The following is a 15,315-nucleotide window of genomic DNA, read 5'->3' as shown; positions in this document are numbered from 1 at the left end:
CAGTGTGTCCCTAGGTGAGCCGTGTGGGGGTAGTTCCGCGGGGTGGTGCACCCCGTGTGACTGCCTGTTGCTTTATGGAACTCTCACTAGTTGTTCCAGTAGCTACGTGGATCTATGTGTGTAGTCCTGTGTCCAAGAGTGTAGCTGCAACTGTGTGTGGCTGTGTTCCTGGGTGTACAATTTGGGTGGTTGGTCCTATCTGGGGAGTGTGTGTGTAGCCGTGATTAACTGTATCCTGCTGTGTGTCCCCAGGTGGCCGTCCCCACCCGTGCCTGCGTGTGTGTACCCGCGCCCGCCCCCCCGCGGCGGGCACTGCGCGTGCGCGCCAAGCCCACGGTCCCCACATCGGGACCCATCCGCGCGCCCGCCATCGCCCCTTTAAGAGCGGCGCCCGCGGGCAGCAGGGAGGCGGCGGGCGGGGGCGCGCGCGGCGGGAGGAGGGGGCGCGCGCTTCCCGGAACAGCCCGCGCTGAGGGAAGAGAGGAAGAAAATAAAACCCGTGGCTGGAGCTGAAGCTGGAGCTGCCGCCGCTGCCGCCGCCGCCGCCTTGGCCGTCTGGAGCTCCCCCGCGCGGACGATGCCCGCGGTGCCCGCGCGGGGCTCGGGGCGGTGAGGCCCGGGGCGCGGGGTAGCTATGGCGACCGCTAGTGCGGCCCGCGGTGCCGCCTGACAGGTGTGGGCCCCGGCGGCAGCGGCGGCGGCGGCGGCTCGGAGCAGCATGTACGCCAAGGGGGGCAAGGGCTCGGCCGTGCCCTCCGACAGCCAGGCCCGCGAGAAGTGAGTCGGTGGGCCGGGGCCGGGGGAGCCGGGGGCGGGGCTCGGCCGCCGCGCAGCTTCCGTGGGCCCCAATGCCGGCGGGCACCGCGCGGGGCACGTGGGCGCGGGGGCAGGGCGTGCGGGGCCGGAGCGCGCTGGAGGGGTCGCGAGATTTGCGGGGGCGCGCGAGACCCGAGGGGCGCGAGATTTGAGGGGCGTGCGAGGCCGGAGGGGCTCGAGGGGTCGCGAGATGTGTGGGAGTGCGCTAGATCTAAGGGGTGTGAGGAGCTTAAGAGTTCGCGAGATTTGAGGGGAACGTGAGACTCCGGGGGCGAGAGGGGCGCAAGGAGTCGTGGTTTGCGGGGCGGTGCGCGAGAGCCGAGAGGTCGTGAGAGTTGAAGGGGCGCGGGAGACCCGAGGTTCGCGAGATTTGAGGGGGCGCGTGAAACTCGAGGGCTGGGGAGACCGAGCGGTTCGAGGGGTCGCGACATTGCAGGGGCGCGCGAGACTCGGGGGCGCACGAATTGAAGGGGCGCGAGAAACCCGAGCGGGACTCGAGGGTCGCGAGACCTCCCCGACGGTCGAGACTTGGGTGCGCGAGTTTGCGGTCGCGCGTGCGCGCGAGGTCGCGCACGGAGCGGCATCGCAGTGTCCAGGGAAGTTTCCGGGGCGGGCGAGACTGACCAGTTGGGGACCCCTGCACGGAGGAGGAGCTTGAGAGAGGAGAGGGCCTGAGGGCTGCTAGCCCCAGCCCGGCGGGGGCAGCTGGGTGGGGCCCCTGGGGAGGCCACACGGCCCACAGTGGGAGGACTCTGGGATCTGCAAAAAATGCCTCATGCGGAGGCTAAAGGCCCCGTCCTGCCTGTGTTCCGGTCCCCTTGATGGCCAGACCTGTCCTGTGCTCGTCCGTTTCTTATAGAGGGTCCCATCTAAGCCTTGGTTTGGAGGTAGGGTTCTGCTGCTAAAGAAAGTTTGGAAAACACCAGATGGTCACATCCCCTATTTCATCCGTGGGGGTGCTGGGGCCTTGGAGAGGAAGCGATCTGTTGAGGTCTCAGGGTTTGGGGCGTGGGAGAGCGCTCAGAAAGCGGGAGTGGGGCGGGAGCGGGGAGGGCACACTGGAGAGCTCGGCTGGTTGCTCTGAGCATTGCTCCTGCTCTGAGCATCGGTTTCTGAAACATGAACAACTGGCCTTGTAGGATTCTCACAAGGACCGGGTGAGAGGCTGCAGGTAGAGCACCCCACACAGGCAGCCACCAGCCGAGCCACTTCCTGTCTCTGAGCCTCGGTTTCCTCCCGTGTGAATTGGGGTGTGGGGGATTTACACTGCTCAGGTCCTCAGCTCTCGGGTACTGTGTTTTTCTCCCTGCTCGCAGTCCTGCCTCCTCCTGCCCTTCTTCCTTCTCAGGTCCCTATCCTGGGCCCCCTTCTCGCTCCTCATCTCAACACTAGTTCTGGGACAGCCTGCCCCAGAAATGAACTGAGTACCTGCTGGGTGCGTGGATGGTGGATCCATTAATAAACACTCCCAGCCCACAGGACAGCCTGGAGGGCACCTACCACCCAGCACTAACTAGCACTTGCATTTGGTCCTTGGTTTCGGGGCTTTTTAAATAAGCGGACAAAGGTGATGGGTAGTCGAAGGCCCCTTTGTCCCCTTTATATCCTTTCCCCTGTGGCCCCAGAGGTTCTGCTAATGTGAAGTGCTGCCAGGTAGGTTTAAGTAGTTCCACAAATGACAACCATGGTTGGTGTCTTGTGTTTTTTCTGGGATTGGTTTTGAGAAGGGGCACATGACCACGTGTAGTTTGTTCCTTAGCCCAGCAGGTGAGGGAATCACCTTGTGTTTGCTCTGTCTCTTGCTGGGCTTCCAGGTGTGGCTGTGGGCATCCTTGTTTGGAGGGCAGATGGGCAAGAGATTCTTGAGAAAGGAACCCCTGAACTGAGTCCTGGAGGCTAAGCAGAGCCAGTGGACACAGGGGAGCTTCCGAGGAAGGGCTTGAGAAGAGGGAACGAACAGAAGGAGGAGGAAGACAGAGGGGGAACTTGTGAGTGGGGGTCATCACCCAGGCCACTGGCTGGGAGAAGGGCTGTAAGGGGCATGCGTGGAGGCTGCCAGGCAGATGGTGAGGAGACACCCAAAGGCCTGGCCTCGAGGGTGAGGGTGGGGGGTCGGGGGAAGAAATGGGTGGGCTGTCCCTCTGTTGGGAAGTGACACGAGGCCCTGAGTAGAGTCTCCCAGCCCCCAGCAGCAAGTCCAGGGGCTTTAAGGGGGAGGAGGACACTGTGCTAGTGCTCAGAGCCTCCGTTACCTACCATAATTCTTGCTAATTACGGTGGTGGTGCCACGTTGTAGTCTCCAAGACTCTAACATCCTGTTCTGTCACCTGAGCAGCCCTGTGTGCATTTCTTCTTGTGAGCACTTGGGGTCTGGGCACCCCATATCCTCTAGGTCACTCATTCCTTCCATCCACCTGCCCTCTTACAGCAGAAGCCCCTCCCATGAGCCCGCTCTTTGTTCTGCAGGTCATTTGCCAACATGGTTAGGGGTGGAGATGCCAGGATTTGGATCCAGAGCCCAGGCCCTTCCACATATCTGAGCTCAGAGCCTGGACAGGGACACCTCGAGCTGGAGGCCCTGCATGGGTTTGGCGCCTTGAAGGTCTCAAAACAACATGGTCAAATGTCCAGGCTTCAAAATTTTTCACTCAAAACAAAACAAAACAAAACAGCTCACAATCTTTCCCTGAGATTCTGTCCTGGTAGAAATTAAAGTAAGAACACGTAAGAGAAATCAGCAAAATTTAAATCTTCTCTGGCTTCTCTTTGCTTTGGGGATAAAACCCCAAGTCCTTAAAGCTGAAATGCTAAGCTAACTTTTACTGGTGCTTACCAGACTGTGTTAAACCTGTCCTCACAGGGCGCCTGGGTGGCTCAGTTGGTTAAGCGACTGCCTTCGGCTCAGGTCATGATCCTGGAGTCCTGGGATCGAGTCCCGCATCGGGCTCCCTGCTCGGCAGGGCGTCTGCTTCTCCCTCTGACCCTCCCCCCTCTCATGTGCTCTCTATCTCTCATTCTCTCTCTCTCAAATAAATAAAATCTTTAAAAAAAAAAAAAAAAACCTGTCCTCACAGGAGGGAGTCCCTGTGGGTTGGTTGGTTTGTTTGTTTTTTCATTCATTTGGGGTAGCAAGGGGCCCAAGATGCTCTGGGTGCTGTTGTAATTTCAGTAGTGAGGGAAAGAGACCAAGTCCCTGCCCTCCCAAAGCTATATTCCAGAAAGAGCTGCAGGCAGTGGGCAGAGAGACATGTGTCAGAAGGGGATAAATAAGGTGGTTGGGGGGGGGTGGATGGGGCAGGTGGAGTTTAGGTGTGACAGGGAAGACTGTGACAGATGACATTTGAACCACATGGGTCTCTAGGTGGAAGTGCCCTGAGTGGGGGGACACCCCGTGCAAAGGCCCTGGGGTGGAGGAGGGCCAGTGTGCGTGTGTTGGGGCACTGGACGGACTGAAGGAGACGTGCTATTGGGTGTGTGTGTAGACTCTGGAGGCTGGGGAGAGAGCAGCCCCTGGGGGAGCCCTGTCGAAATCCAGGTAAGAGGTGGTAGTGGCCTGGACCAAGTGTGGTAGAGGAGGCAGGAAGAGGGCTCCAAAGCAGAAGAGTGAGCTTTTTCCTCAAGTTTTTTCCCTAAATTCAGTAAGTGCAGTGATCTCGGGGGGATGGCTGGGTGGATATTCACGCACCTGTGTAGCTTTGTGAGTCAAGGCCAGACTACCCAAGTCAGATTGGGGGGGGCAGGGGAGATGGGGAGAGGAAGAAGCTGGGCAGGGAGCATGTTGAGGATGGGCCACTAGATGTTATGTGAATCCCAAGTTTGGGGGGGCCAGGCTGGCGCACCCAATGGACAGCTGCATGAAGATGTCATCAAAGCGGGAGAGGAGGCCATCCAGAGAGAGAAGCGAGGGCCCGGGGCTGAGCTGGGGCAGGGCTAGTGGAGGGAGGAGGGGAGCAGCCAGGAGTGGGGTCCTGCATCCTGGGTCAGATGCCACCCCTGAAGAACAGTTGAGGGCAAAGGGGAGGTGTAGGAGGACCTGATGGCTGGCAGTGTCAAGCAACCTTGGTGGATGTGGTGGGAGCCAAGGGTCATTTCTCCAGGAAGCTTCCTGAGCCAGAATGCCCCAAGGGCAAGACTGCAGCCTCCCTGCCCCTATCCTTACATCTGCCTACCTGGATTCCCCCCCATCCCTTCTTGCTCCCTTTTCTCTGGGCATTTCAGCCCCAGATTTTCCTGCTTTCTGCAGTGACACCCCCCCCCAAATGGGTGAGGGACTGGCTGGACCTCTCTCAGCCTCTCTCCTTGGCCGGAGAGTGCAGGAGGGGGGGCGGGCAGGCCTGGGCTTGTTGGCTCCGCTTCAGCCCGTTGTTCCTTCACTAATGGACGCGGGGCTGGCAGATGCAGACCACTTGAAGGCTCAGGAAGCCTTTAGAAAGGAAGAGAATCATAGGAGTGAGTTGGACAGGTAAACCTGGAGGCCATGGGGCCAGGAAGGCTGAGAAGGGTGTGATGATGTGGTGGAGTCCACAGCCAATCTTGAGGAAAACCCACACTCGGAGCACTGTGACCACCACGAGCCATACCCCTCTGTGCCCTGTCCCTCTCGGTGGCTGTCCACAGCTCATCTGGTGTGGTGTGAGCTGGGGGCACATCTTGCCCTGGGACAGCTGCCCACCCCAGTCCCTCAAATGTCCGCCTCTTGTCCTTCCCTAGCACGCACTACCTTCCAGCCCACCCTAGAACTCAGCAGGTAGCCTCCCGGGGTCAGGTGTCTGTTGTGTTCACTGCACAAAGAGATGCTGGGTGAGTGTTGAATTAATGAAAATGGCTGGAGGAAGGAAGAGGATCCAGGGCAAGGGCAGAAGCCGTTGTGTGGGGGGGGAAGGAGCAGGGGCCGGGGGACAGAATGGCTAGAACTGCCTCAGCGAGGTGTGAGGGGAGCTAAGGAAGGGGGGGTGATCTGATGGGGGGCGGGTATGTGAGGATCAAGAAGCCTGGCTGGGAAGGTGGGAGAGAACAGGAACATGAGTCAAAGCAGGGTTATTTTAGGGTGGGGCCCTCAGCCAGGGAAGGGTGGCCTGCTGAGTGGGGAGGCGTCCTGGAAGGGCTTCCAGCTCAGGCCAGCCCTGGGGGAGCCCCCCCATCTTGGATCTAGACCCTACCCTCCCAGCACCACCCCCGCCCCCCGGGGCCTGGACCAACGACCCTATGTCCCTGGGAGCGCTGGGAGGGGGCAGTAACTGTGGATGGTTGGGAAATGGGTGAACCGAGGAGGCAGTTAGTTTCTCTGCTTGCTTGTGGGGAGGACTGATGAGGGGGTGTTGGGGCCGAGGATGCGGAGGTTCGGAAGATGGTGTAGAGGGGCCGGCCTCCCTGTGTGGCCTATGGGGGACACTACTGGCCAGAAGGTGGCTTGTGTTCTTGGAGCAGGCAGCAGCCAAACTGGTGTGTCCAAGGGTGCTGGGCACTGTGTTTCTACAAGGCAGGCCCTGCTGCCCCTCACCTGCCCTCGCTTCTCCACACTCTCCCGTGCGGGGCTGGTGTAGCTAGGTCATGGCCACCACGGGTGGTCCTGAGAAAGAGAATCGGGGTCCGGGGACACCTGGCAGAGGAAGACCGCAGGTCAGAGGGCCCCTTCCTTTCTCTACAAGACAGGGCTGGAAGGAAATTAGGTGTTGGGCCCTGACCACATGGCCTTGGGTACCCGCTGGGAGACCCCACCCAGGGCAGAGTCTGGAGTGACCTCTAGGAGCCCTTTCTCCCGGCCACAAGACCTCCCTGGGATGAAGGCTGTTCTGGGGTCTCAGCATTGGCAGGACAGGGCCAGGACTTGGTCCACGAGGGGCTGTGGAACTGAGCAGAATGGATGGCTTGCAAGTCAGGGGTCAGGGACTGCTGGGAGTGCTGCCTAGAGGAAGGGCCTGCTGGCTGGGTATTGATGGATGTGTAGGAGTTGGCAGGTCTGAGCACCTGATGAAGCCATCACACCAGGTGGGAGGGATGGAGGGGTTGGGGAACCACTGGGGGGCAGTGAGTGAGGCTGAGGATGGTGTCACAAAGGGCTCACTGAGGCCACTCCCAGGGTCCCTTGGGGAAGGGGTTGTGGGGCTGGCTGCAGGCCTCCGGAGAGCCTAAGCCCGTCCGCACCCCGCCCGCCTGCAGGTTGGCGCTGTATGTGTATGAGTACCTGCTGCACGTCGGCGCCCAGAAGTCAGCCCAGACCTTTCTGTCCGAGGTAAGCCGGCCTCGCCAGGCAGAGCGCCCCCAGCCGGGTCCCTCCTTACTGCCTGTACCCTGCGGTCCACTCCACCCCCTTTCCACTGGAGCTCCAGTGCTCGGGTTCCGTTGCCCCTCCACTGGCCCTGGGAACTGAGGGCTGGAGTGGGTCAGGGCCCGTGGGCTGGGGTCGAGGCATCTGTCTGGCCATCTGAGGGTCTGTGCACGCTTCTCTGCCCCTTACCCAGTTGTCCCCTGCCCCGCACCCTTGCTCAGGGCTGCTGTTTCCCCGTCTCCCAGGCCCCAGGCTGGTCTGGGGTTGCCTCAGTTTGGAAGAGGTTGGGCAGGGCCGGCAGCAGGCCCCCTCACTGTCTTGTTTTTCCCCTGCAGATCCGATGGGAGAAGAACATTACGCTGGGGGAGCCCCCAGGCTTCCTACATTCCTGGTGGTGGTGCGTGTGGGGCTGGCCAGGGTGGGCCATGGAGGGGGGCTGGGTGGGGACGCATGGGGAAACCATCGTCCCCCCCCTGCCGCCCACAGCGTGTTCTGGGACTTGTACTGTGCAGCACCTGACCGCAGAGAGGCGTGTGAGCACTCAAATGAGGCCAAGGCTTTCCAGGACTACGTGAGTCCCTGCCCCAGGGACCAGGACTAGGGCTCTTGGGCATGGGCCAGTTTTGGGGCCTGTGACCTTGGGGGCCTGCGTGGCCTGAGATTGGCTTGGGTAGGCAGGTGGGTCTGGTGTTGGGGTTTGATCTGGGGTCTTGCCCACTTCTGGGAGTCCCTGTGCCCTCTCCTCAGTCTAGGGTCACTCACAGGGTGGGGGAGGCTCCTTCCATTGCAGCCAGCTCCTGAGAGTCCCCACAGCCCTCCCCCCCCACACACACCTTACTGAAGCCAGCTCTACCTCTCCTTCCCCTCATCTGAATCCCTTGGGGAGCCAGGAGCTCTGCCTCCCCATCTGCCCAGCTGGGTGGGGTGTGTGTTGGAGGGGTTGGGGGCCACCACTGCATATCCCCTCCCACCCCAGCCTTTCTGAGCCCAGGGGACCGTGGGGTTGGCTAACTGGCAGGTGCACCCTTGGGCAATGCACTTCCTGACTTTGCTTGGTGATTGGGGCTGTTGACCCCACCTCTTTGGCCTCAGTTTCCCTCCAGGTTGAGTGGGGGTCAGAGGCCTATCTGGAGAGGAGGGGGGATAACATGAAAGGGCTGGTGGCATCTCATTATCATGGGGAGCGGATGGCCACCCCTACGTTTATCCTCTTCTTGGTCCTGGCTGTGGGGCTTGGCCACCTGGCTTCTCCGAGACGTCTCTGGCTGGACAGGAAGGGCTGGGGGGCTCTGGGCCCACTCCGAGGAGAAGCAGCAGCTCAGCTGGCGTCCAGGGTCGTGCAGCTCTAGGCGAGCTCCCACTTCTCTCGCCCTCCCCCTCGTGCACCCACTCTCCTACGGTTGGCGTCCTCACAGCCTGAGCAGTCCGCCCTGCTGTGCCCCCTCGGGCCTCCCAGGGCGTGGCCATCCCCGTCTTGCTCTGCAGTTGGTCAAGGTCGTGCACCGCCTCCCCACATAAAGCGCCCCCCCACCCCCGCAAGTGCAGGCCTTTGTAGAGCCGGGGTGCAGCCCGCGAGGGGTGCGGGTTCATCGTGTCCCTGAAGACGCTCCGCACCCGTTGTCTGATGTGCGTGGAAGCCGGGGTCACACTATTGGTCCCCATCGGGTTCCACTGTTCGTATGCCATCCTCCCTGTTGCTCTCCTGCCAGAACTGGGGCTCCAGGGGTGTCTGGAGCTGTGTGCGTGCAAGACTCTGCGTGGGCACTCACTCCCATTCAAACCCTAGCCCCTCCCAGCCTGCGCAGCGCCCCCTTACCCCCCCCCCGCCCCGGCTTCGCCTCTGCCCCCACCTCTAGCGGCCTCTCAGGGCCCCTCTGAGGAGGGCAGGAAGGCGGAACGCAGGGTTCTCCACTTCCACGGGAGCGCGCTTCCCGGGAGCGCGCCGGTTACCATGGCAGCAGAATGCGTCGGGGGAGATGGTGCGGGCACAGAGGGTGTGTGTGGGGGGGAGCGCCCTAGCCCCGGGGTGACGGGTTCCCTGTGGCTGCGTGCGCACATCCTGCCCAGCTGCTGTTCTAGCGTGGGGGGAGCGCCGTGCTCGCCTCCCCTGCGCGGTCGGGGCCCCCTCCGAGTGGGGGCTCAGTTCACCACTCCCGGCTCCGCGGCCGACCTCGGCGTCTCCAGGAAACGCTAGCGCGCCCAACCCATCGTCATAGCAACGCGGGTTGGGCCCTGGCGTCTCCGGGTGGATGATTGACGTGGGGGGTCTAGCTCGGGCCACCCGCCAGGGAGGGTGGGCCCGCCCTGTATTAACCCTTCTGGGCCTAGAGTTGGGGAGCCGCAGTGGGTGAGGGGTGCCCTATCTTCTCCCTGCCCCCACACCTCGTCGGCAGCCCAGAGAGCAGCTGCCCCCCCCACCAGGAAATGCTCTGGCGCCTGCTGTGGCTTGAAAGGGGGGACTGCTCTCCCACCCTCCCTGTGGGGTAGGTTGTGGGGAGTGGACAGACCGAGGGCTCAGAAGTACCTCCTCCAGCCACTGAGGCAGGCCCCTGTGAGAATACAATAGCTGCTCCAGCTGTCAGGCTCTATGTCTGGGCGGAGGGGGGGTGGGGGGGTGAGGTGGAGGCAGGGGGGACTCCTAGGGTCTTCTGGGCTTTCAAAAGATTGGTGCCAGGCCCTGGGAGTGTTTTCCGTCACCACAGGCCAGGGAAGGCTGTCCCCCCCACCCCCCGCCCCCCACAGCTCCTCCCCCATCTTGGGGCCTGGGCAGGAGTCCTTCAGAGGTTGATCTTTGAGAAGGGGCAGGAAGTATAGGGCAGCTTGCAATACCCAAGGGGAGGGGTATGTCTACAGGGGTCCTGCTCTGACCCAGCCAAGGGGCCCTCCCCACTTCTGTGGGGCCGGAAGTGCTGTGTGACTGTGGGCACAATGCTTAACTTCTCTGAGCCCAAGTGGCTGCAGTTTTGCAAAATCCTGGGCATCCCTGTGTGATGGCTTGTGCTAGTCCCGGGAATAGCCGTGACCCACACAGACCATACCTCTTGGGTCCCGCTGGGGGTAGAGTGGGGTCAGATGATCCAGACAGACAAGAGTTGAGGGGCCTCCAGAGAATTACTGTGTTTACTCAGTCCTTGCAGAGTCTCCCTCCTTCCCTATCCTTTGATGTGTCTCCTCTGCCCTGTAGACTGGGCCTCCATTTCCCTCCTCCTCCCTGCTCTGTTCCCAAAGGCAGACAAGCCTGGGACTTGGAACCTACCAGAGGAAGTGGCCTGTCAGCCCTGCCAACCAGCATCTCCACCCTGGGCTGACATGGGAACCCTCCTGTCTAGCACCCGGTCTCCTCCCCTCCTCCAACTGAAGAGAGGCCTGGAGCCTGGAGCCCCCATCCCAGTAGTCCTGCTCTTCCTTCCCTTCCCAACTGGAGGAAGAGGGGAGTTCTCTGCTCCGCAGCCCCAGAGAGCAGCCCTCTGGGAGGGAGGTTCATCTGGAAGCTGCCAGTTGATTTTTGTGTTTATTTGGGGTGTCTTGGGTAGAGCTGAGAGTCCAGCTAATCCGCTTTACCAGCCAGGAGGACATGGGGCCTGCTGGGCCGGGGCTAGAGTCAGGGACCATGCCCCCACTAGTCTGACGTGAGATTCCAATGGAAAGAGCAAGCCTGTGCCAGATGCAAGAGGCACGTGCCCACAGGGGTCCTGGGTTGTTGGCATTTTCAGACCCCCCAGAATCCTCATGCTTGGGACTGACTCCTTAGGAGGTGGGATCCCCAGGTCCCTGGCCTCCCGCCTGGGCTGTGTGCTGCACCTGACAGGGCCCCAATGACCTCCAGTGTCTTGGGTACAGAAGAGGCAAAGCCTGGGTCCACGGCCACACGGCACATTTGAGGAGGGTGCTGAGTCAGGGCTGCTAAAACCGGGGTGGGGACAGGTGCAGCCGCTCCTCCTTCACCTAGAGAACCCTCCAGGTGTCCTCACGTGCTCACCTGGGTAGAAGATCCGATGGCCCAGGTTCCTTGCTCTATGGAGTGGGCTGTTTGTGGGTAGGAAGGGACACTCAAGCAGGAAGTGACGTGAGCAGGTTCTCTTGGTCTTCCTCACCCCTGCAGAGCACTGTAGCAGCCCCCAGTCCTGTGATGGGGAGCATGGCCCCCAACGACACGATGGCAGCAGGCCCCATGGCGCCCGGCTTCTTCCAGGTACAGCCAGGGCCGGTGCCCCTTGTTCTCCAACTTAAGTGGGCATGTGTCGGAGGGTGAACAGCGTGGGCCATGATGGGCGTGGGGGGGGGGGGTCCTATGGGGAGAGGCCCCAGCAGGCCACAGTTGGTAGGGGGTTGTCCGCGAGGTGGGTATTTGCACACAGGCCTTGGTGGCGTGATGGGAGCAGCCGCGTGGGCTGGGCCCCAGTGCAGGAGAGGGCGGGGTCTCTCTGAGGGTGGCCTGCGCGGGCCTGGTTGCCAAGGGCCTCAGAGCATGGCTCTCTGAGCCGTGGGTCCTGCCCATGACTGTTCCTGTAAGGCCCCTCACCCCAAAGCCCGTCTTCCACTCGGGGGAGTGCAGGGCTGGCCCACCCTCCCGCCTCCATGGCGTCCCCTCACCCTCCCTGGCCAGGCTCAGCAGGGCCACAGAGAACAGTGAAGCTTCGGTGGACCTCGCTCCTCCCAACCCACCTGGTTCTGTCCTCCTAGGGCCCCCCTGGCTCCCAGCAGCCCCCCCACAACCCCAACGCCCCCATGATGGGGCCTCATGTTCAGGTAAGGACCTGTGACGCCCCGCCCCTTTGCACATGCACATCCCAGCAACTCGAGCCCCCAGCCCCACTGCACTCACGCACCGGGCACTGGCTGGCTGCAGTTTGCTGGCTGGTCCTGGAGGAGGGGGCTGTCCAGGCTGGGGGCCCGGGCGCTGCAGGAACGGGGTAGCTTTGGGGGGTGAGCAGGTGGAGGGAGGTGCTGATCCCCGGCCCACCTCTTCCAGCCCTTCATGTCACCGCGGTTCCCAGGGGGCCCCCGGCCCACCCTGCGGATGCCGAGTCAGGTGAGAGAGGGATGAGGGGAGGGGGGGGGCAGGAGTTGGGCCAGGGTGGGGGTACCCACGCTCAGTGCTGCCACACCCCCTCCACAGCCTCCTGTGGGCCTCCCCAGCTCCCAGCCCCTCCTTCCTGGCTCCATGGAACCCTCCCCGCGAGCTCAGGGTGAGTAGGGAAGCTCCAGCTGCTGCCACCCCCCACCCATTAGAAGACCCCAGCTCCAAGTTCCTCCTCCCTGCTGCCTCCTGGTGCATACCCACCCCCCTCCAGCACATGTCCACACTGGGGAGTGTTATTGGCCTGAGCCCCCTTCCTTCTGCCCCCCCCAGGGCATCCGAGCATGGGCCCCATGCAGAGAGTGACACCTCCACGGGGCATGGCCAGCGTTGGACCCCAGGTGAGGGCTGGGCCAGGAGAGGGGGTGCGCTTCCAGGGGACTTCCCCCGACACCTTGGCCTGCACTCACAGCCCTTTTGCCTTCTCAGAGCTATGGAGGTGGCATGCGGCCCCCACCCAACTCCCTCGCCGGCCCAGGCCTGCCTACCATGAACATGTAAGGCCCTGAGAGACCCCTGGGGTGTGCCCACGTAGGCCACCACCCAGCTTCATGGCCTGGCTCTGCCGGGGCAGACTTAAGTCCGCACAACAGCACTGGTTGTTTACTCTGCATTGGGTGGGGAAACTGAGGCCCAAAGGCCATATCCCATAGGATATGGGATTTGAGGGCTGACTAGAATCCATCCCTGGTTACCAACTCTCAGCCAAAGTCTGTGGCTCTGCGGGCCTGTTTGGGGGCACATGGGCAGGGTGGGGGATGTCACAGAGTGTGTCGGGGCTGTGTGCCACCTGGCCTCACCCCGGGGTCCACCCACTGTCTCTTCTAGGGGCCCTGGAGTGCGAGGCCCGTGGGCCAGCCCCAGTGGAAACTCGGTGAGAGGCGGGCTGGCCGGCCAGGGGAGGCTGGGGGGTGGGCTAGCGCTGTGGGGGTGGAGTGGGCCGCTCACAGCTGCGCTTCTCCCCAGATTCCCTATTCCTCCTCCTCCCCCGGCAGCTACTCGGTGAGTGACGAGGCGGCTGGGCCACTTGAGCCAGGGGGGCAAGGGTGACGGTTGGCAGACGGGGGGGGGGGGGGGGGGGGGTTCGTTCTCACCTGCTCTGTCTCCTTCCTTGTGCAGGGACCCCCAGGAGGAGGAGGGCCCCCTGGAACACCCATCATGCCCAGCCCTGGAGGTGCTGCAGCCTGGGCAGGGTACAGGGAGGGGTGTGCTTGCCTGGAGAGATCCTCACACCCCACCCCCTCACGCACCGGTATCTCCCCCAGACTCCACCAACTCCAGCGAGAGCATGTACACTATCATGAACCCCATTGGGCCAGGCACCGGCAGGGCTAATGTGAGTGGGGGGGGGGTTCCAGGGTGGGGGCTGCGGAAGGCGGTGGCCCCGCTGGGGGTCTGGTGGCCCGAGCCCCACGCTGCGCCCCCACCGCCCGCAGTTCCCGCTCGGCCCTGGTCCGGAGGGCCCCATGGCGGCCATGAGTGCAATGGAGCCTCACCACGTGAACGGATCCCTGGGTGAGTGGGCGTCCCGAGACACACACCCCACGCCCCAACCCCGCTGCTTCGCGAGCCTCTTGCGCCCCCTGGCGGTTGCTCCAGCCCCGCTCCCTGGTTTCTCTGCGGGTGTCCCGGTTGCACCCTGAATCTCCACAGGCCGCTCGTTGGCAGGGGAGGCGGGCGGGGGGGGGAGATTGCAGTAACTGAGCCAAAAGTGCCATCACTGACCCCCGTCCGGACTCTCCATCCAGGACCCCCAGCGGCGCCCCAGCGGACTGGGCCCCGGGGACCGAGGCAGGGCCCCAGTACAAGTTCAGGGAGGGGTTAGTTGACCCTGGGCTGGGGTGGGGGCGGGGGATTGGTTCCGGGCCTGGCGCAGGCGCATCTGAGCCGCGGTCCGCCGTGTGTCGGTCCACAGGCTCGGGCGATATGGACGGGTTGCCGAAGGTGAGGGGCCGCGCTCCTGCGTGGGGCGGGGCCTGGGGCTCCCTGGGTGCGGGGATGCGGGCTTGGCCAGAGCTGTGCGGGCCTAGTTGGGGTTGGGCGGAGCGGTGGGCAGGGCCTGGCCCGCGGGGCGGGGAGTCCTGCGCTGACCACGGCCGCCCCCAGAGCTCCCCCGGCGCCGTGGCCGGCCTGAGCAACGCCCCGGGCACCCCGCGGGACGACGGCGAGATGGCGGCCGCCGGGACCTTCCTACACCCGTTCCCGAGCGAAAGCGTAAGCGACTGCGTCGACTCCCCCCCCGCGGCGGCGTCGGGCCGGAGGGGCCTGGCGGGCAGGCCCCGGCGGGGCGGCCGGGGGGCCAGAGCAAGACCGTGACCGCGGCGGGCCAGGTGGGGGGGCGGCCGCGGCATCCTTCCCCTCCCCTCTCCCCTCCCTCCCGCCCTAATCTCACCGGACCCCCTTCCCCGTCCCAACCCCCCACCCTGGGACCCGCACCCCAGGGCGGTCTCCCCACGCATCGCCACCTGTCTCCTCCCCTCCCTTCGCCCCGTCCCCCATTCTCTCCCGGGGGGGGGGCGGGTCCCAGCGGAGGCCGGAGCTGAGCCCGCCTCCGCGCGCCACCCCCTCATCTCTCCGCAGTACTCGCCCGGGATGACCATGAGCGTGTGATGGGGCAGCAGCCCCTTGCCCACTGCCGGCCTCGGCTTCTGCCCAGTGCCCCTGCCTGGGACCAAGGTCCAGGGGCTCGGGCAGTCTGCTGGGTGAGGGTCTGAGGTCACACCTCGGGCGACTGTACTCCATCCAGTTCAAGGATTGGACAGCTGGGAGGCCCCGCACAAAGGACTCTCATTTTATAAAAAAAAAAAAAACACAAGGACCTCAGAGACGTTCTTTCCTGTATAGGCCCTTCTCGTCATTTCTATTTTGTCCCAGGGGGGGCTCCTTGGAGACCTCCTTTCCCCTGGACAGCAGGGGTGGGCCCCATCAATAAATGTAACTTGGTTTTGGTTTTTGGTATGTGGTCTCAGATTTCTTCGCTGTGGCTTGTGGCCACGGCCTCCCATCATGGGGTTAGGCAGAGGCCTCAGGGTTCTAGAAGTGTCAAGAGTTGGGGCATCAGTTTCTGAAGGGTGGGTAAGAGTCTACCGTGTGAAAAATGGGGATGGGGCTGGAGTTGGGGGATGGTTAGGGTTAGGTTGAAGGCACCGAG

General features: G+C 63.1%; 1 protein-coding gene across 5 annotated transcripts; it reads left to right on the top strand.

Moving 5' to 3' along the window:
- Window positions 1-360: 360 nt before the first annotated feature.
- SSBP4 (single stranded DNA binding protein 4) lies at window positions 361-15,122 on the top strand. 5 transcript variants are annotated; one of them, XM_028087011.2, is made up of 18 exons: window positions 361-777; window positions 6,976-7,048; window positions 7,420-7,481; window positions 7,571-7,655; window positions 11,187-11,276; window positions 11,768-11,833; window positions 12,057-12,116; window positions 12,204-12,273; window positions 12,438-12,505; window positions 12,594-12,661; window positions 12,993-13,038; window positions 13,131-13,166; window positions 13,284-13,338; window positions 13,430-13,500; window positions 13,601-13,679; window positions 14,080-14,108; window positions 14,271-14,494; window positions 14,745-15,122. In XM_028087011.2, exons 1-17 carry the CDS (start codon window positions 719-721, stop codon window positions 14,478-14,480), a joined length of 1,227 nt encoding a protein of 408 aa, XP_027942812.1. In that variant the 5' UTR covers window positions 361-718; the 3' UTR covers window positions 14,481-14,494; window positions 14,745-15,122. The 5 variants fall into 5 exon arrangements, with proteins under 5 accessions (XP_027942812.1, XP_027942813.1, XP_027942814.1 ...); XM_028087013.2 differs by having other exon boundaries at window positions 365-777; window positions 14,271-14,378; XM_028087012.2 differs by lacking the exon at window positions 11,768-11,833 and having other exon boundaries at window positions 362-777.
- Window positions 15,123-15,315: the final 193 nt, after the last annotated feature.

This window comes from Eumetopias jubatus, unplaced genomic scaffold, assembly GCF_037043125.1.
Source record: "Eumetopias jubatus isolate StellerSeaLion01/CBP00866 unplaced genomic scaffold, mEumJub1_p1.0 scaffold_1, whole genome shotgun sequence".
Lineage (NCBI taxonomy): Eukaryota > Metazoa > Chordata > Mammalia > Carnivora > Otariidae > Eumetopias > Eumetopias jubatus.
The sequence above is the reverse complement of the archived record's forward strand: the minus strand, read 5'-3'. Positions and strand labels throughout refer to the sequence as shown.

Bases quoted from the DNA above. Each gene is read 5' to 3' on its own strand.
- SSBP4 (XM_028087011.2), top strand. From the start codon at position 719: ATGTACGCCAAGGGGGGCAAGGGCTCGGCCGTGCCCTCCGACAGCCAG. The intron at 12,117-12,203 runs GTGAGAGAGGGA...CCCCCTCCACAG, and splicing joins CCCTGCGGATGCCGAGTCAG to CCTCCTGTGGGCCTCCCCAG. The intron at 12,662-12,992 runs GTAAGGCCCTGA...TGTCTCTTCTAG, and splicing joins GGCCTGCCTACCATGAACAT to GGGCCCTGGAGTGCGAGGCC.